General features: G+C 40.5%; 2 protein-coding genes and 1 non-coding gene across 5 annotated transcripts in view; 1 reads left to right on the top strand and 2 right to left on the bottom strand.

The window, feature by feature from the left end:
* The first annotated feature begins 2,531 nt into the window (after positions 1 to 2,531).
* trnae-uuc (transfer RNA glutamic acid (anticodon UUC)) lies at positions 2,532 to 2,603 on the top strand. The gene has a single exon. It is a non-coding gene; the product is annotated as a tRNA-Glu (tRNA).
* Positions 2,604 to 4,035: 1,432 nt separating this feature from the next.
* LOC115364072 (transmembrane protein 106B-like) lies at positions 4,036 to 14,651 on the bottom strand. 3 transcript variants are annotated; one of them, XM_030058486.1, is made up of 8 exons: positions 14,545 to 14,651; positions 13,166 to 13,351; positions 12,565 to 12,628; positions 12,134 to 12,287; positions 10,282 to 10,422; positions 10,097 to 10,140; positions 9,416 to 9,469; positions 4,036 to 7,115 (listed from the first exon to the last, which is right to left on the bottom strand). In XM_030058486.1, exons 2-8 carry the CDS (start codon positions 13,347 to 13,349, stop codon positions 6,995 to 6,997), a joined length of 762 nt encoding a protein of 253 aa, XP_029914346.1. In that variant the 5' UTR covers positions 13,350 to 13,351; positions 14,545 to 14,651; the 3' UTR covers positions 4,036 to 6,994. The 3 variants fall into 3 exon arrangements, with proteins under 3 accessions (XP_029914346.1, XP_029914347.1, XP_029914348.1); XM_030058487.1 differs by having other exon boundaries at positions 14,586 to 14,648; XM_030058488.1 differs by lacking the exon at positions 14,545 to 14,651 and adding an exon at positions 14,354 to 14,375.
* Positions 14,652 to 16,270: 1,619 nt separating this feature from the next.
* Positions 16,271 to 20,936, bottom strand: part of nbr1b (NBR1 autophagy cargo receptor b) — a 28,094-nt gene continuing 23,428 nt past the window's right edge. Inside the window, exon 23 of the mRNA XM_030057599.1 lies at positions 16,271 to 20,512. Coding sequence (XP_029913459.1) covers positions 20,339 to 20,512 — 174 coding nt within the window. The 3' untranslated portion in view covers positions 16,271 to 20,338. The remainder of the gene's footprint in view (positions 20,513 to 20,936) is intronic.

Here is a 20,936-nt window from a genome sequence, read left to right as displayed (position 1 = left end):
AATGGAAAAGTATAAGGTGCAGAGTAGCTTCTTCTGTCCCTTTTTGTCATCATAAAATGTAATTAAATCCAACACTGCATGGCATGTTCAGTAGGATGCTTGTGCCTCCAAAAACAGAGGAGAAAAAACAAGATATTTATTTTTTGTATTTTATTCTGGATTGTCATTTTACACTGCCTCTGTTAGTTTGGCTACAAGCCCTCGCGGAGCTGAAGATGAGCATGTTTCCTCTCCCGGTGCAGGAACACTCGCTAATGACTTCACAAGTGTCTGCCGGCAGTGAGACAACAGAGGACGTTGTGTGAAATCTCCTAATGTGGAGTTCTCGTGCTGCCTCCACGCTCAGGTTGTCAGGAAACTAAGCGTCACAGACTCCCAAAGAGTTCTGTGCCAAAATGAGTCAGACTGATTACACAATAATAAAACACATTATGATGCACTTAAAAAAAAAAAAAAAAATTCAGTCCTTGGTTCATTAAGCCTTCAAATCCCTGGAGCCTGTTGGTGAGCTTTATTTCAACATCTGAACAAAAATCACTTTCATTTTCACTTTTTGGGGGATTTTTTTTTTTTTTAATTTGCAAATAATACACCAAGCTTCCTGTTTCAGAAAAGCAACGATATCTCAGTTTTTCAAAGTGAGATTGTCTGTTGCGTGATAGCCACCTAGTGAGAATGAGCTCTTGCAGAGGCTCTCCAGCTGTATGGTAAACAACTCAATGATAGACAGCAGCGTCTGGCATTTTTGAGACGGGTCAAATTTACACAAAATATGACGTGAAAATAGCATTGTGTTTAAACCCTGCAGGGATCCTCTCTGAAATGTTTCCAAAAATAAAGTATGGCTACATCAACCATAGTGGTGAATATTTCTCTATTAAATGTATGAATCTACAAGCCATAAAAACCATTGATCCTTCTTATTTTGGACAGTGCTTCCTGTCTGGCATGCTAAAGTGTTGGAGCTCCAGTGATCTACTGGGGACATTTGGGGCCTGCGTTCTCATTATTCAACAGTAACATTAATAACTGGGTCAGACGCTCAAAAACTTAGTGTACTCTTTTGAGTAGCAGTATTGTCTTTGGGTGTTTTTGTCGTGTTTGGAGTTCAGGTTTATTTCAGTGTGTGTCTCTTTTTGCAGCTGTTGCAGGAGAGTCCTGAGTCCAGCTTGAAAGCAACCGAGTCAAACACAACCGAAGAGCAAGCGGGTAAAAAAAATTCTGTGAAACCCTCGTCTGTCTTGAATATGCATGACATTTTCATTTTGCTCTGGGGTTGACTGTGCCACATATCCACCCACCTCTACACTGTTTGGCTATTGCGCCATGATATTTTGTCTGGTTTACACTCAGCCACCGTGTAATTCTTTCATCAAAAGTAAAGCCGATAAGAGAGGGAGGAGTGTGCCTAAGAAAGAGCTGTTTACATTGTATTGTTCAGTGATTCAAGCCTAGACATGACTACTGTATGGCTGGGATACACACACACACACTCACACACACACACGCACATTTTCCCTTGCTAAGTGAAGCTAATCCCCCTATTGACCTTTGCAGAGAGGACAATGGTGTGGCTGTTGGCCCTGTGATGGCTTCATGAATATCTGTGTGATCTTGGAAGGTCTTTAACACTCAGAGACACTTGAGCGCCCTCGTTAGCCCGAGCAAACATGCCAGCACAAAGCTCACACTGCATCTGCATGTGGAGGCTCCTGAGTCACTGAATGGAAACACAGTTACACATCAACACAAAGGCACACAAGCGCAGGCAAACGCGAGCAAGGACACCTTTGTACACAGAAGTGTTAGGAGTTATATGTTATAAACCAACATAAAAAACATCACAAAGCATACATTAGAGCCATTTCCCTAATCAGGTTTCACTGGACACTATTATTATCTAAAATCATTATTATTAAGTTATTATTTTTTATTAAAATTTTTATTTTATGGTTCTTGAAATGGCGGAAAAATCACATTTGGAATAAAATTCTTCCTCTCCCACCCCTACATCTGCTCTTCAGCATACAAGATCAAAAGTGTGCTAAATACTTGTTCGCCATGCTATAAAATAATATAATATATATATATATAAATGAATAAATGCAACATTTTTTATTTATTTATTTATTTATTTATTTTTACCAGATTTAACTTGATAATCCAGCCAAACCTACACACATCTTACTGTCACATGAACACACACACACAGTGTCTCTGGCTTTTCTGCCACTCATATAACCACTGTAAAAACAGTAACCACACACACACACACACACACACACACACACACACAGCTGGCTGTCATGCTCTAGAGTGTTCCCATTAGACCGAGACCTGCTGAATTATTCATACAGGGCCAAACTGTTCCTGCTGCCACACGGCACATCTCAGATAGCAGCGACCAGAGCGATTGGAAACCCGAGATTTACGGGTTTACCTGGCTCATGTTCTGCACGACTGATGGGGCCAAATGGAGAGGATACACTTCGCTGTCATCTCATGTGTGTCGCCCTGCCTGTCTGTCAAGTTCCCATATGGTCTAGCGGTTAGGATTCCTGGTTTTCACCCAGGCGGCCCGGGTTCGACTCCCGGTGTGGGAAGTTTCTCCTTTAGGATTTAACTGTAGCTGGATTAAATAAATCTGAGGGTGATGCTGTTTGTTACTAAAGAAATGAAAGAAATTTAGGACAACTGGGCTTAGCTTCTGTAAAGTGACTGTCCCGTGCAGACAAGATCACAGCTTTAAGCCACAACAGCCTTAAGGCCTGTAAATGTCCTTGAGCAAGACACTGAACCTAATATCTTCTCACTGACAGCCAGTGTTCCACAAAAAAGCGATCAGTGTCTCTCAAATGGTGTAGTGTCAGTGTACATTTGTCCATAGTCATTAAATGTGCACCATGCAAAACTGAGGGTAGCTTCAAGTACTGACCGTGTCGATCAACTGATAAAAACACAACAGAAGCACATAATTTATCAGTGAGTCAAGCCAGTGATGAGCCACCTGTGGATGAGCGTATTGTGCTTTTAAGTCATGGTCAATATACAGACTAACTTACAAATCATTCAAATCTATTTAGCAAAAAGAAAAAGTACAGTAATCCACCAAGCTTTCATACGCTGTTAAAACACAAACTAAATAAGAAAAGTGCAATGAAGGATTAAATCAAAAGTGAACTTTGATTAAGTGTTCGGTTGTAAATTTATGAGACTGTCCTCCAGCTAAAAACGACCCCACAGGTAGTTTGTGCAGCAGCTTATTATGACCTGTAGTGACATTTTACAGTTGAGCAACCTCTAGTGGTCCAGTAAATAATGACACATGGTAGTTTAGCATTCAGGGAGTGACCAAGTTTTTATAAAGCTTTCTTTGCGCACATATTTTTCTCATGTTTTCATGTTTTTTCTTTCTTTTTCAGTTGGGAGTCAGTGCCCTCACTGTCAGAGCAGCCTGAAGAGGCCAGCGCCTCACACAACCAAGATCTCCAACAGATACTCTGTACGTACGGCTTGCAAAAACATGTCCTCCTCCTCTGTATCTCCCCATCATCCCCCAGCTTTTATACCTTTCAGAAACATCTGATGGTTGTTGCAGAAAGAGCCAAGTATGTGCTCTTAAATGTTGGATGCATGCAGTGTATATTCTTAAATACTTTGGATTTGGCTTACAGTTGAATTAATAACTGTGTATGTTTGCAGTCATTACAGTATACCCAGCAGTGGTGAGGAAGAGGAGGAAGAGCTCCATTTTTCTCTCATGGCAGCAGAAAGCAGATGAACTTCCTGGACTGTTGAATGATGTGTTGGAACAGCTTTGGGTTGGGTTGAGTATTGGTCTGAGCAGAACTGAGGGCAGGCCATCCAGGACAATATAACTGCCCGTGTTTTGCTTGTACTTCAATTTTAGGGATGCAGCTGCCACGGTAATCCAGATTACAATAAGCACAGTTGATGATCAGTATAGGTACAAATTCATGAGTTGATGTACAGGGAAAAATTCACAATAAAGAAGCACAAGAAAAGCTACAGTGATGACAGAGAGAAATGTTTTTGTATTTGATTAGATTCACAGAGATTCAGTGTGCAGGTGAGAGAAAGTCAGTGGATATTTCTGAAGCATTACAGCCAGCTCCTACGGCTGCATTTGGATGCAAGACAGACATGAAGCACACTGGTGCCACCTACTGGTTAAGTTACGGTACAGCAAGATAAATCTTCAACAGCTTAGTTTTGACATTTTTACTGCTCCTGCCTGGTCTTTCTTATTCAGCATCGGCTGCCTTACTGCAACAAAATCTCACTGTTTGAATGGTAGAGAACAGAGGAACTTACCAACTGCAGGATTCAGTAAAAAAAATCATATTACAAGACAATACATTCAAGTCTCTAGTCAAAACAAAAGAGGAACACAGTGAAATCAAGTATGACGAGTCTTTGACCATCAAGTTTTGTCCCTCACACAGAAACACCAGGCATGAATGTGAACCAAATGACAAAAAAGCTTGTTTTATCAATTTCAAAGCAAAAGCTAAAGTACTTGGTAATGCACCGATACCAGTGTTAAGACATCTGACTGGTATCAAGCTAAAAACAGAGCTATCATCTGACACCTGGAGCCACATACAACATGTCACAAGTCAAAGCACAGAAACTTAGTGTTTTTAATTTTTCACAGAGAGGGATGTCAGAACTCAGGACAGGAGAATCTAAGCTTTTAGTGAAAGCCTGGATTTGATCAGTACTCTAAAAAAATTTTTTTTTGAGTGTTTGCAGTGAAAAACTGGTATCAGTGTGGTAACAAATTTGAAACACAGATGCACTTTGAAAAAAAAAAGAAAATCAAACCCCATCAGGAATCATCAAATAAATGATTATTTTGGTGATTCCACTAGATCGCATCTGGTCATTCACATTCTGCAGGCAACTCAACATGACACCAGACTAGCCAACTAAAATAGATTCTGAGTTAATATGCTGATGTGTTAAACAGTGTTGCACTTTTTAATAGTGCAACTTTCATGCACACAAGGTGCATGATTTGCAGGGTGCAAATGAGTTGGCTATAGAGTGCAAATGAAAGTTCCACTGCTGCCAAACCCACATGCAACATTCCAGTGATGACGCAAACCCAGCTCATGGTTTTCATTGGACGGTTCTCCCACAGATGCGGTCAGGTTTCACTGGGTAGAGCCACTCTAAATAAAGGGGTCAGGTTGCAACATGGTTTCCCCCAAATCTGCACCTGTTACTTTGCTATGGGATGGCAGTAACAAGATACAATAATCTGCTGCTCAAAGAAGAACTGAAACTGGGGGGGCCTTTCACCAAATACAGGTAAAAGAAAAAAAAAAAAAAAAGATGGCATTCATCCCCTCTGGGAGTTGTGTAGAGAAAGAGTAACTTACAGATTCCTGTTTTCCCTGCTTGACAGATCAAACCACAACCATTAGTAGCCATAATCTATCACATAACCTGCCCTGCCTGCTCACCAGCAACTCTGGCCTCCAGTAACCTTTCTTTAAAAAGCTTTTGTTTAATTGAATTGAATCGAATTGAATTATTATTGTTGTTGTTGTTTTTGCCTTTCTGTTTTATAGAGTGGTGTTATCACCTGGTAATCCTGACATCATCAGAGTTCCCGAAGTGTTGTGGTTGTCCATCTCCACAATTCCAATTTAACAGTGCATGGCTAATCGATACTCACATGGCATGTGCATTGTGAAATTTAAGACAAAGGGAAAAAAATCATTAGTATAACATGCAACAGGCTTAGCTCAGTAAAGGACACTAGTTTCCACAGTCCTTTACACCACAGCAAGTATAGCAAGGTTTTTGACTCTGCATGATAAAAGGCTTTGTGCTGGATGGTAAGCTATACTAAGTGCTTAGAACAACGATAGACCAGACTGATACTGTAGTGCAGGGTGTTAGGATACTAGCTGGCAGGTTATATCAGTGCTGCAGGAAGTGTGCCAGTGAAATGTGCAGGAGAGCGTTACGAGCTCTTCTGACTGTGTGACTGGTTTGGAGTTGGCAAGGCTTCTGGGTTTGGTAGTTGGTGTCATGGAAATTTACGTGTCTGATAATTAAGAAAACAACTCATGAGAGCAAGCACACAATGGAGCTGTTGTTGGTAACAAACCAACTTGATAGAGATTAGCTGTAATAAACACGGGGAACTCACTCATTTGCCTGTTTGTCTTTGTAATATTACTGCTGGATAATTGGACACAAAAAAGTTCTCATTTTGGCTCAGTTTTGATGTGAGTGCTGCAATACAAGTGATAACTTAGGGAAGGGCACTATTTAATTTAAAACAACTTAATACTACAAAGATATTTTGGTCCCAGTTAACACAGCGTTACGGGCAGCAGCTGTGGACGTCACTACAGATCACTTTGCTGCTGTATTTCCACAGGGGCTCAGCAGCAGTGCAGGCAAGATTTTCTTTTGAGGTGCAACATGATTAGTTAGACCACAAATCAGCTTGTTTTAAAGGTTGATTCTTCTTCTGAAGAAAAAGCTGCAATAGTGCACATTTACATTTTGATCCATTTGTGGAGCCTTAGTTTGTGTTGTCACATCAGAATAAGACAGATTATATATGACAACAGTGCATGTCTACCCGGCCATCCTACTCCACTCCATCTGTTTCTCTGTTCCTTCCAGATTTTTCCTTTCTCCGAGTTTGTCTGAAAATCCATCCACCCATTTCAAAGTCTTTTCTGTGCATTCCTGTGCATTGTCAGACAAACTGGAGTAGGAAGGTGTGTCCATCCCTCTTTCAGTCACTCAGACATCCATCCATCCATCTAGGATGACAGGGAATGGAATTGTGCATTGTAACATCAAGCATGTAACATCAATTTTAGGGTTTTTAAGGGATAAAGTTTATAAAAAATGCATTGCACAGCCCACTATTCTGACTGTCAAGTCCACTGCATCCATCCGTCCATCCATCTGTCTGTCCATCGAATGATCCCACCATCCATCAGGGAGGGGAGAGGTGGACACTGTGCGGTGTGGTGGTGTTTGACCCGCAGTCGATGAACTCGTATGTATCAAGCGACAGTTGCTCATAGTGGGCCAGGTAGTAAACCGTCATGGACATTCTGATTTAGAAGAACAAGAAAAGGCAAATTCCATCAATAAACACTATTAGGACCAATCAGGAGCACTATGGGAGCTTAGGCAGCTTTTGCTCAATGCAATCTACAGCATTTCTCAAACCATGACTACATCTTTACAAACAGTGAGGACAAAACTGGGCATGGTTTTGAAACTAAAATTCTGTCTGCTCTGTGAAGTATGAGACCGAAGGTTGTTTGTGTAATCCTTTCAACCAGAGTCATGTGAGTGCTGATGTCCCTGAGGAAACTGGGTCAGGAGTCAACAGGCTGATGAATGGCCATTCTTCTAACTCATTCTCAGCCCCGATTTATCATGACACAATCACAGAGAAGCCAGTTAGTCTCTCCTTCCTTTACAGATACGATCCAAAAAAGCAGCTGATTAGATGTAAACTTTGGGGATGTTTATGTATTATCTCTAGGGTTTGAATTTGAAAAATGTGTTTTGGGCATAACTTAAAATATAACACATATAGCAGGAAAACGCCATGTTTAGCTGTCATATATGGTAAGCTAAAAATAAAAAATGGCATGAAAAAAGACTCAGTGCCTCAGTGAAAACTAGTCTCAGAGTGTAAGAACTACCAGAAAAGAGGGTTAGAACTTATTTTAGTCTAAGACAAGAGTTATCTTTTTTTTTTTTTCAAGAAGCCAAAACTACCTACATTAAAGTCAAAGCTCCCTCTAAAAAACACTGAAAATGATAAAAACAGTCCTAAGATTTAAAAGCAAATTAAAACTATCAACAGGTGTTGCTTGTCTTGTTTGTAATGGGAGTTTGTTACAAACTTTTGGTGCATAAGAACAAAAAGCTCCTGCTCCATACTTTTTGGGACATTAGCACCAGATGACCTAAGGATACTCTTTGGAACAGACTCAGATAAACAATCACAGAGGTACAAAGGTGCTGGTTTTCTGGTTTTGTTAAAATTCTGGCAACTACAATGGAAAAGCAGAACTACAGTAGAAAAGGGGTTGTTGTAAGGGTGATAAACTGAAGCTACCCCTGACACAAAAGACAGGCAAATTGCCTACCTGGTCAATGTGCATGAGGCCCTGGACACCCAGAGATATCCAAATGCATTACCTAGTAAGAACCTTTTAAAATAAGCTGTCTTTGAAGTTATGTTTTATATCTGAGTGGTGATGAGGAAACAGGCAATTCAAGGCATTCTGCTTATCCACAATGTTTAAAAATAACCGCCTGTAACCCGGGAACTCAGTTTCTCCTCCAAACTCCTAAAATGATGAATCATTCTGCTTCTTTGGAACTGGAAATGAAATAACATGTAGCTAGAGGTTACAAAGTCATAAAGTTGAGTTCTGTGACAGGATTTAATCCCTGGAATGCCCGGTTGAGAAGATTTTTGTGGTTAGAAATTACTTGGAAAAGAATTACACAAGTGTTGACATTATGACTGGGACAGATAAAAGCGTGCAGCCTACAGTTAAAACAGTGTTTCCTGTGTTCTCACATTGGACTAACATAGTGGTTCTCAAGTTTTTTTCAATAACGTACCCACTTTGAAATATTTCTGACCAGTACAAAAGAAGTAGAAAAAAGCCTCTATAAAGAGATCCAACCAGGCTCAGTGTGTGAAACAACAACCTGATATTTTGTTCTTTCTGTTTTTGCTTCTTTTTCTCTTCTTTCTCCTTGTTTTCAGCTGTATCGCTGCCACCTTTCAACCACTGATCCATTTTTGGATTTTTGTCTGGCTTCCCGTCTTCACTTGATGACCACCGCAGCAGATTTAATCCACAAACACTGACTATAAAATGTGGTTTATCAAACTTACATTTACATTTTTTTTGTTGAACCTATTATAGCATAGGCTAATTATTTTAGGAATTATGCATGACTGATCATTTTTAAATTAACATTAAAAAAAAAAATCTCATGTATCCCCTGCAGTACTCCAACATACCCCACTGGGTACACATACCTCTATTTGAGAACCACTGAATTAACAAAATGAAACAACCCTGTCAGTAAAATGAACTATTCTTGCTGAGGAGAAGATAAGACTCCTCCTTCACCTCTCCCCTGCACGTTAGATAAAACATGTCATGGAGACTGTAAACGGGAGGATACAGTTTACTTGGCACACAGTCAAACATTTGACTTATTTCTCTGTCTGACCAAATGGCTGCAAAACAATCTAACACGACTGTCGGAGCTCTGCACACAAACACAAAGGTATGCAACCCAGCCTAAACCATAAACACATACTAGTTAGCAAGTGTGGTCTATGTATCATGCAACATAGGATCATACTTACTCGAGGTGCAGAAACAGAGTGTGGATCGGGATGGACTTTGACTTGCAGTATTTACTACAGGGGGAAAAAAAATAAAAAGTAAAAACAAGTTAATGAGTGATTTTGTTTTTCTACAAGAAGGGTTATTACAAAGCATAACAGCCACCTCATTAATGTTTGTTCAAATAAAAGGCTGAACGAATAAATATCCTCTCAAAACTCACTTCTCCTTTCTGTCCTCAAGCCACTAAAACTAACTGAGAGCAATGATCAGACCATAATGTGTGAGAGCTGCTATATAAAACTGAAAGAGACATGCATTTATTAGTGAGCCGCAACTTGTTTCTCAAGTTGTAAGGGAAGGAAAATAATGCTTTAAAATAACAAAACTATGTGTTATTTGTTTGCAAAGGTCATAAAACTCACTCAAAACATAAATGACCGTGCCAGCTTTCAGTTACACTTAGAAAAAGTAAAAGCCTAAAAGTGCAGTTGTATTGTAGTATTTTTGTACAGGTTCACGTTAACTAAGCACACACCACACCAGGTATACACATGCCCTTTTAACCTTAGTGACTATAGTAGTGTTAGCTTCAGCATGAACTGAACACATTGCCACTTCTTCACAGTTAAACAGGCCATGAATAAAAGCTTTAGTGAGAGAATGAGGGAATTTTCCTATGAGGCCAATGAGCAACTCACTTTAATCCTGAGTCTGTTAGCTTGATAGGGATCACAAAGGAGTACTGTAAGGAGAGAGAGGTCAGCACAAGTAAGTCATCAACAGGCTGTTATTCAGCTACATAAATAACTCCAGGATACAGAGGTATAGCCTGCACTTGATCTGAACTCCTTCAACTTGGTTCTCCCAGGTTAAAAAGTCTCACCATCTTGTTGGATAGAGCCTCGACGGTGGTGACATTCTGCACAGAAACGGTTCCCACCACCGTGTTGTAGTTCAAAGCCTGGACTGTCAGGTTGTAGGCCTGCACCTCAGCAAAGTTGTGATTGGTGATGTTCAGGACGTTCTGCACGGAAACACATTTTTGACTGGTTAGTGGAGCAACCAACAGCTAACACGAATATGACCTGTAAATACTGCTACCTCAACTACTTCACACACTCAACAAGTACTAGCTAGTTCTACTGCTACCACTGCAACTATACTTTTTCAACTCCCTCAAGTACTTAAATGATTTCTTCAAATACTACTTCTGTCAAGATGGTTGCTAGGGTGTTTGTAGGGAGTTGCTATGGATTACAAGGTGGTTCCTAGGTTGCTAGGCAGTTGCTAGGTAATGCAAGGTTTTTGCTAGGGTGATTCTAGGCAGCTGCTAAGGTGCATTAGGTGGTTGCTAGGTTGTCTCTAGGCTGCTGTAGGGTGTACAAAGTGGTTGCTAGGGTGTTGCTCGGCAGGTGCTAGAGGCGTACAAGGTTGTTGCTAGAGTGCAATAAGTGGTTGTCATAAGTGTTTCTAGCCAGTTGTTAGGATGTACTAGGTGGTTGATAGGTTGTCTCTAGGAGGCTGCTAGGGTGTACAAAGTAGTTGCTAGGGTGTTGCAAGGCAGGTGCTAGAGGTGTACAAGGTTGTTGCTAGGGTGTTTCTAGGTAGCTGCTAGGGTGTACAAAGTAGTTGCTAGGGTGTTGCAAGGCAGGTGCTAGAGGTGTACAAGGTTGTTGCTAGGGTGTTTCTAGGTAGCTGCTAGGGAGCAATAGGTGGTTGCAACAAGTGTTTCTAGGCATTTTCTAGGGTATACTAGATAGTTGCTAGGGTATCTCTAGGCAGCTGCTAGGGTGTATGAAGTGGTTGCTTGGGTGTTGCTAGGCAGTTGCTCAGGTGTTGCTAGGGTGTACAAAGTTGTTGCTAGGGCATTTCTAGGCAGTTACCAGGGTGTTTATAGGTGGTTGCTAGGGTGTTACTAAGCAGTTGCTGAGTTGTACTAGGTGATTGCTTGTGTAGTTCTTGGTGGTTGTTGGTGTGTATTAGGTGGTTGCTATGAGATTTTTTCTAAATAGTTGCTGGTTGCTAAAGAATTTCCAGACAGTTATTATGGTGTACAAGTTGTGGTTGCTAGGGTTTGCTAGGTGGTTGCTAGGGTGTACTAGATCATTCAAAGGGCACTGCTGTGCTACAAATATGCTAAATGGAAATATTTAAATGATCTACACATGCACAGGGAAGCACATATATCTGGAAGGTGTGTAGTTTTTCTGTGGATGTTTACTTTTGTCTCAGCTCTAGTCTATGACCGTTAACGCCCTCTATTAGTCAACAGTACGAACTGCAAAAATACTGATAGAACTTCCATTCCTTGAGGTAAGATGGCCTACAGCTGATATAACAATACATTTCTGCAACACAGTAATCACAGTAATCTAGCTTACAGACCTTTTTTCACTGCGGCCATTCTGGCAAAAATAGCAGCGTAAACATAGGTGTTGCTAATGACATTATTAAAGGTTCTGTTAATTTAGGTCTAATAGAGTCTGGGTCCTGATATTGTTAAACTGACTGAAACGAAACTATCTGCTACACTTAAATGGAACAGAACCTTAATTAATGTCATTACTAACACCTGTGTTTACCTGCTATTTCATGTCAAAATGGCTGCTGTGAAAAAAGTCTATTACAGCAGAGATCTAAAGAAATGGAATGGAGAGGTGATCTATCTCATGACTAGTAGTGGCTGTTAACACTATCGTTCAATAGCTGCTTTGTAAAGCCAGTCTGCTGCTCACCGTAACATTCATTTGGACAGTGTCTTCAGTGAAATAAACAAAGACAGACTGGACGGCCACTGGCGACAGGATGACAGACCGGGGAAACAGGAAGAAGAGAACCAAGGAGCTGACCAATAGGCAGACAGCAACCGACACGGCAACATACAACTTCCTGTGAGAAGAGAAAGAGATAAAAGAAAGAAAAACAATGAGCAAGCTCAAAAGTACAATCAGCCATGGGGTTTCAAATCATTCTGTTTTTTGCCACAGAGGAAACATGCTTTATAAAAAGCATTAAAAACATAAGTACATAAAAGGAGATAAAAATAGGATAGCCCTTCAAAATAAAATGTGAAAAAATGGAACAGCAGCTCTTTAGAGGAGTGATTTAAAAGACATCATTAAATGGATCCTCAGATTGGTATAAGGCAGGTGGTGTGAATATTTACGTGTGTCGTGGTTTCAGCCTCTGGTCATTACAGGGGATCACGGCCACCAGCTTGCTCTCTTGCCCTGAAAAAGTACCAAATACACTGATTTACACTTTCTGCACTGACACCATCTTTACAATTCTCCTGGCATTGTAGTGAGAACTAGTTCTGCTGTTATTTTATATCAGGGATGATATCATAGAAGCAGTTTTCATATCTTAAAGAGTCTTTTTCAAAGTGATGCTGTTTTGGCCACTTAACACTCTCATGAAGGGTGGAGCTTACTACAATTACATTATAAAAATGTTGTATTAAAAAGTTGAACACTGCTAAATTTGTTCTTAAATTATAACTCATTTTGATTCTGACAGAGGCACTGCTCTATCAAAACCATTTGTCATTCAACATGTGCACTGACCCATGCATCACTCAAAACCAGCCTACAGTTCAAATGTATTGATTCAAGTATACTTTATACTTAAGTGTTTTTTCATCATTTATCATATTACTATTTTATTTTCACTAGTTTCACCCCTCTTAAGGTTTGGGAATGTGCCGATTGGAAGGTCCACACCAGTACAGTAATACACACGTGTGTATGTGAGCGTGTGTGTAGTACCTCTGGGTATACGTCCAGTGCCCTGGCAGGTCGGACAGTCCAGTGTTTCCGCTGAATCGTGTCTCCTGCTGGAGCCACGCCTCTTGCTCTCATCCTGCTCTATGATTGGCTGACAGTCACTCCCGCTGTGTTCTATCTCCGCCCCCTCCTTGCCACCAACCGGCCTGCTGGGAAAAGTCCCCATGCCTGAGAAGAGAGCAGAAGACAATGAACACATGACCCTCGCAATGCTCAGGTTTTACTGTCAGTATAATAGATTTAAGTGTTTGAGTGCTGATAGGAAGGTTGTTGCTGAGAAAACAAAAGCACACTAATCAGCTGAAAAGGCCTGCAAACCAAGCATGCAGTGAATTAAATGAGATCAGTAGAGCAGAACAGAATAGGGTAGAATACCAGCAAAGACGGGCACAACAGCACTAGCTGTTTCTATTCAGCCTTTCTGCAACTGAAATGAAACTAAACTTAAGTCTAGAGGTGTAAATAAAACCTCCCTTGGTTGAAAATGTTGGCTGGTGTCATGACATCACATTCTGGCATTAATCAACAGGCATGTGACATGTTTTAACTGAGCATGTCAGAGTACATTTGACTAATAAGAATACTGTAAGAGTAACAGTACAATAGTAATAGGAAGTAACAATGTCTTCTGTTCATTTATGAGTTGTAACAATGTCTTTTGTTAATTTATGAGTTTATAGTTACTTTATTAGTTACTGACATCATAGTTATAATGTGGAATATGCCACACCCACTACTGAGTAACACTGTAAACACATTAAAAACATTAAAAGGGTTCAGAGCCCTGTATTTTGAAGAGTCATTACATCAGCCAGCTTTTATTATAATATTAGCTGCAACTGGGCTCCAAAGCTTTATCTGACGACAACAACAACAACAACAACAACAACACACACACACACACACACACACACACACACACACACACACACACAGCGCTTGGACGGAAGGCTCGTCTACGCAGTTTAGTTAGCAAGGGGCAGTTTGCTCCTCAATATATTAATTAAAACAATAAAACAGTAATAAATAAATATATATATATATATATATATATATATATATATATATATATATATGCCACATGCAGCCTTCTTTAGAGTCGCTTGTGTTTCAAGATATATTTAAAGATATATGTTTAAACATAAGCTAACATGGGTAGACCTAACTTACGGGTTAAAACTAAAGAATATCAACTAAGGTCGACATTTCTGTGCGAAGTAATACGAGAGCATTTGGAGTCAGTTTTCTGTGGCAGAGTGACAGCCGTCCGGGCAGCGGGCCTGCTCCGCCGGCTCAGTCCGTGTGGAGCCGCTGGGAGCCCGCAGGCTGACCGGCAGTCCGGAGCTGGCCGTCCGGCTCACCTGCTTCAGGGTTTCCTCATGTTCCCGGACTCCGTGTTCACCTCAGCCCCGAGCCGCGGCCGCAGCTTCCCTCCGCGCAGGAAACTTGGTCTCGTGCAGCACACGTATCAAGCGAGCCACAATACAGAACAATGCGTCCTCACTTCCGGTTACTTTCGAAATAAGAGCCTCATGGTGAACGTGTTTACAATAGGGTTGTGCGTCTCTGGTCTGTGGCCGACACGGTATGCCACTGCCAACGATCCGATACATTAAGGATACATGAGCAGCAACTACTGATACAATACAATACCATTCAATCCCCAATCATGATGCGTCTGTTACTGTCTTTGATCGCTGGAGCTGAGATGAAGCTGAGCATGAGGCGGGGAGGCCGAGGCGCTGGCAGACGCCTGCGTGTTCACACCTGCTGTCTCAAGTGTGTCACAAGGTTAACTGTGCTGCCTGTGGACTTTACAGCGGCACGGCACATTTTGCAAATTGTATTTGATTTGTCACATTGTCTGCATCTCTTGTAAAATCCTTAGTGTCCTCAAATTTTCAGTTTGTGGTTGGCTGGTGTGTACGTTTGTTCCTCACCACAGATGAGGTTGTTGTGACGCCCTAGCCCGTGCTGCTCAGCAGCTGTCAGCATCCGCTCCGTAACATAAGGTAAGGTATGACAAATAGCCCATAATATCAAATTATTGGATGCTCATGTTTCTAAATAAAGGCATAGAATATCTAGTAATTAATTGATTCGTATTTTATCGATGCAAAGACGTTAAAAACAATGCATCTCAGAGTAGCACTATGGTGCTGCCCCTGATCTGTGGGCTTACTTTAGTGGCTGGCTTTACATAAAAAGATATAAAGACTTTTGGAATTATGACAGATTTTCTCCACTTTGGTTGTATGATCTCCATGCTCAATGTTTTTGTTCAAAGAGTGTATTTTAATTCAGAAGCAGCACAGTGCAGCTTACATGCTCATTAGAGTATGTGTCAATTTCCTTCATTTTTGGCATGTTAGACTAAAGTCTTTACTGCTGGCTGTGCTAACAATGGCAAACAATGGGGGGAATTTATTATTTCAGGATCTCTTTTTTTGTAAAAACAGAGCAAATGAAAAATCAGTGGTGCTCTGGCAAGAAGAAAAAAAAACCTTAATGAGACATGCCGTGTTTTGTGTCAAAAATGTGCTTTTCAAGTAAAACTCTGAAAATGGAGACCATAGCCAGAGCGTAGTTTTTTTGAATGACTCCAAAACAAAAAGTATTTACCTCCGTGAGTGACTTAACTTTATAAAAGCGAGAGAAGGAGGGTGTCTTTTATTTTTTCCAAATGATACTTTTATTTTGAAGACAAACGACCCTAGTTCCTGTATGCTACTTGTGGCAGCTTGAAGCAGCTGTCTTCAGGCTGGCTCAACAGATCCCAGCAGGCAGAGATGACGCAGCAGTAATTGTGTGAACGCTGAACCTCACCTCAGGCTGATGATTTACATAGCCAAATGGTTTTTATCACTGTTTATTTTTACTCTGTCGCTGTGACTTTGATCATTAAACAGTGTTTCATATTATCAGAGACTGTCACAGGCAGGGGGGTAGATGAAAAGATGAGAGATTTGCTTACTCTGTTCTTCTTACTCTATTGAATCTTAATCTTACCTTATTTTAATGGCCTAGTGCTTTCCTCTTGTCCTCTGTCTTCATTCTGCTGAACAGGAAATGAACCAGCAACCTCTGGTAAGTGTAGTGACTTTAATTGGAGACAGACTGATTTGTACATCACATACCATCATGTCCATAAAGTGCAACACAGAAAAAAGCTCAAACAATCTTCTTCTCTCTTTGTCCCTCAAAGAAAATTAAAAAAAAAAAAAAAGCTTGAATTCACACCCCAGTATGAAAATATCTCACTTGCTCCACCAGAGAGTAAAACACACATTCAGTCATAACGTGCTGACATACAAGATGTGAAACTATGAATTTTCACCTTCATCAAGTACCAACCAGCCCAGGCGTGTCTGAGTCTTTTAAATGAGACTGTGTCCAGACTAAATTGAGTAAATTTGGACCCCAGATGGCAAAAAAATTGGAAGAAATCCTGGCTATCATGATGTGGAAACCAGGTAAACTATGGTGTGAACCAACGTTTCCTCCAGGAGTTTTATTCTTGGCAGGGTGGGCAGGCTGCAGAAACAGAATTTAGACAAAGGTGACATCATTTTAGTCTAGCATCTGCCACCCTGACCAATCTGTGGTGATAGAAACACTGGTACCAATGCAAATGGTTCCTCAGAAATAACATCTTGTTTTCCCATTTACATTTTTTCTATAATATGCTAACTCTAATCATACTTTGATTATTGTCATTATGCTGATGACACTACGTTTACACTTAGAGTCAGAAACTGAAGCACTGAGACACACTGAGAGGAGATTGGTCTGTTTTGAAGGCCAATAATCACAAATGTTACACCATATTAGGAATCAGCTGTTTACCTTTGGTCATAAAAATTCACCACTTTGAGAAAAAGGTTTCCTTTTACCAAACCGCATTTGGTTGCCAGGCTGCAAAGCTGGAACACATTTCATTTTAAACCTGAAGCCTGATCACGTTATCCTTTAAATGAACTCAAACGTCACGGGACAGCTACTGACTGACTGTTACCTTCATGAAACGAAACCATGATGGAGAAAGCCACGATGGTTTTAGAAAGACAAAAAAAATCTTCTGGCTTTGCAGCATGACCGGAAAAGGAGAACTACAGTATCTTATCGCCAGGATTATCTTTGACCAATGACTTATAAAAGGACAAAAGTTTTCTCCGTACAACACCATTTTGGCAAATTCAAATGGCTTCCAGTGAATTTAAACTGTCAGTATAATGTAACTGAGTCTGAATAGCTCTACGCACAATTTATCATTATCCTACAATAATAAGTTAAGTGCTGTTTTCTTATGCAAGTCTTTCTCAAGTCTTCTGTGCAATGAAAGAATCATTTTTTTCTGGTAACATTTCCAACAAACCAAAACACTACCACACATACATACAGCAAAGCAAATCCAACCACAACAAAAGCATAAACTGCAAAAAGTACAACATCCACAACTTTTTTTTTTTGTTACACATTTCCAAATGGCCTTCAAGCATTCGAAGTGAAACACTTTAAACAACCTAAAACCTTTGTCCTAACTAATGAAATCAACCAATATTTACGGGGGATTCTGTATGTAATCATACATTAAAAAAAAAAAAAAAAAACATACACACACATACACACACACATTGTTGCCACTGATTCCAGTTTCCAGTAAATTCAGAATGACCTTATTGTACATAATCGAGACGCAATCTCAAAAAGGATGTGTCATGTTAGCACATCTGCGCGTCTTGTGTATGAAAACATGTATTTGCATTACTGCTCATATGCAAGACGATAAGTTGCTTCAGGTTCTTGAACCAGCTCATGTCTTCATTGTTCAGGGTGACTGTTCACAGCCACTGGAGCACATAACTTGGATAACTTTGACTAATATGAACATGATGAATACCATGTTAATCATTACAAATTATTCCAACATAAATGTAATTATATGCCAAGATATGGAAATATTACATACTACAACTGATATCTATCAGATTGAGCTGCATGGTATTAAAAAAGTATGAAAAACTAATTTTGAATAATATTCCCTAATTTCTCTTGGATATTTCCTGAAACATTTTAATTATTTATCATTAAGTTAGACAACATAGATGATAACTCTAATACGCCATTATGATATGGTTCAATAATAATAATTCAATACACAGTAATACTGTATCAGTGTTAAGTAATTATCAGTGGTTCAAGTTTTGAGTGAACTGAAGCGTTAGAAGTCATCTGTTTGGCTTTCTTGCCGTTGCTGTGGTCCGTGCTAACGCTGGCTCAGCCAAGCTGCCATGGTTGCCAAAGTTATGACTGTATTGTCTCAGGTGAACGGCATGTGATCTACTTTTTGTCATGGAAAATCTGACAAACTGTCATCTGCAAGATCATTTGCATGCAGGTCACATTGCTGTCGACCTGGTCTTGTTTCACACACCCATTTGGTCCAGATCAGAATTCAAAATGGTGACTACCTGCAGCTTTTTTGCCGATCACTCAGATCAGAAAGCAGTGGACCAGTGTCACATGTCAGGGATTAAAATCTGAATTTGAACACTTTCTTTTGCAGTGTGAACATAGCCTCGGTGTGCAAAACACGAGGTGTTTGGTCTAATCCGGGTGAAAACTAGGAATCCTTACAGTGCAGTCATGAAACAGGAGACAGGGTAAGGAAAGAATGAGCAAATGTGGTGCAACTGAAATCACTCACAGGTGCTGATGAGGAATGGTCCCTTTTAGAGCGGAAAACACATCCAAGGTATTCTTTCACAATACTTTAACACAATACAGTAAAGAAATTCTCCACATAAATGTTTTATCTCTAGAATAATCTCATAAGGTACTGATAAAGGAAAAGGTTTTTTTTATGCTTTCAGTAGTCTTCCACAGCAGATTATGGCTACAGTACACTGATATTGTAAGCGTGTATGTAATCGCCATATATGGCGCAGTGATATAAATTGTGAAACCTCAAAGAATATGTATAACCCCATCAAATGCAGCCATTTTTAGGATACATTAATGTAAATGGGCAAAGAGAATCACTTGAAACCAACCTCTAAGCTATCTGAAGCATGGCTTACTTACATGGTAAATTCAACATGGGCTTTCTCTCTGTGGCTGACTAGTGTGTGTACATATGCTTTGAATATAACTTAGAGTGGCTAGGTGATAATACAAAAGTTTCTTCAGATGCAAAGTCTACTCGATCTTTCTGCAGATATAGATGTGTAGTCATTTGAATGTGAGCTCTCACCGATCGCAATCAGTTTCCGAGGCAAAATGAGCTATCAGACACTGTAAAGGGCAAAGCTTAAAGGTGCCATTTGTAGCATTTCAGCAACAAAGCAACCATCATCTGGCTAATCCTGACACGAGCATAACAACAAATGAGACTGTCGGCGAGAAGATGTGTGGCCTCAACACTGCATCTGCTTCACTGCTTTACGGCACAATACAGGAATTGACTTAATTTAAATTTTGCAAGTAGCACACAACTTAATTCCGGTCCCGCTGCTCCAACTGCATAGCTTCAACTTCATGTTAGCTTACTTGGTCCAAATGTATAGTCACTGTTATTAGATGTGGTTACCAGGCTTATACTCTTCTCACTCCAAAACAAAAACAAAAAGCAAAGCCAAGAGAGGGTGTACAAGTAGCAACATCCTCTTTGCAACAGGAAGCAATGAGGCTGATGGAAAAGGTGGTTTAACTTCTGAGAAATGCAAAATACTACAAGCAGCACCTTTAATGAGAAAATAATGATTACGCCTCTCCCTGCCTTGGTGTCCTATGTAAAGCGACCTTTCTGCAACTACAAAGGCCTGCGCTGAATGTAAGAGTACAGATCGCGGTTGTTTGATAGTCTAGTACAGTATCCCAGAGAGTTCACTGGAATGTCTCCTTGTACGGTCGTAGAGAGGACTGCCTCATGTCCACTGGGGCCAATCAGAGGAGAGATGGGGCAAAATGAGGAAGGTAAGGTGGCTGTCCGAGTAGAAACGTTGAGATTCTCTCTTCTAGTCTCTTCTTTCTGTCCTGTTGTCTTCTTGCTTCATGTAATAATAATTCTCTTGTCCTCTCCCCACTCTTCTTCTTCCTCTATATTCACCTCCTAGCATTCCTGTCCTGCCTCCCTCCCTCGTCCCTCTCTGTCTCTCAGTAGCGGGTGGAGTACCAGTCATTGTCGGTCATCTGAACGAGCTCATTCACCACGTCCAGCAGGTTGTAGTTGTGTTTCTTCAGCAGGCGCTGGTTGAGCGGCCGGTCGCCGAAGCCCATCTCCACCAGCACGGCCATCATGGTGTCCTGGGTAGACGCGTCAACCGGGGGCTGCAGAGCAACAAGATCAGAGCAACCAGAAAATACAACTGGCTTAGCAAACTCTGCTAGAACAAAGTCCCATGTACGGTGTACATTTTAGGACATTCTCAGACCTCAGCATCGGACAAAACAGCATCATTTCTCAGACTAAAATGATTCAAAAATGGGAAAAGTTTGCTGTGTCTTAGGTAAGGGTGTAAATCTGTCGATCTCGATCAATCCATCAAACGTTAAGCAATGCAACAGCATCGATGCAAAGTGCGATCATCGATCCAACATCATCTTTCAGATCATGCCACCTGTATTTCAAAATTCTCAAACCATGCTTACGTCGCAATTTCCGCCTAATTAAATGTGTTAATGAGAATATGTCATCATCTTATAATGATCGCAGGCCCCTGAATCGAATCAGAATCAGGTCGTGGCAGACTTT

This window comes from Myripristis murdjan, chromosome 8, assembly GCF_902150065.1.
Source record: "Myripristis murdjan chromosome 8, fMyrMur1.1, whole genome shotgun sequence".
Taxonomy (NCBI): Eukaryota; Metazoa; Chordata; class Actinopteri; order Holocentriformes; family Holocentridae; genus Myripristis; species Myripristis murdjan.
This window is presented reverse-complemented; position numbering and strand designations above follow the sequence as displayed.

Coding starts and splice junctions, on each gene's coding strand:
- LOC115364072 (XM_030058486.1), bottom strand. CDS start 13,349: ATGGGGACTTTTCCCAGCAGGCCGGTTGGTGGCAAGGAGGGGGCGGAG. Junction 10,423..12,133: donor CTGTCCAAATGAATGTTACG/GTGAGCAGCAGA, acceptor GTTTCCGTGCAG/AACGTCCTGAACATCACCAA. Junction 7,116..9,415: donor ACTCTGTTTCTGCACCTCGA/GTAAGTATGATC, acceptor CTTCTAAATCAG/AATGTCCATGACGGTTTACT.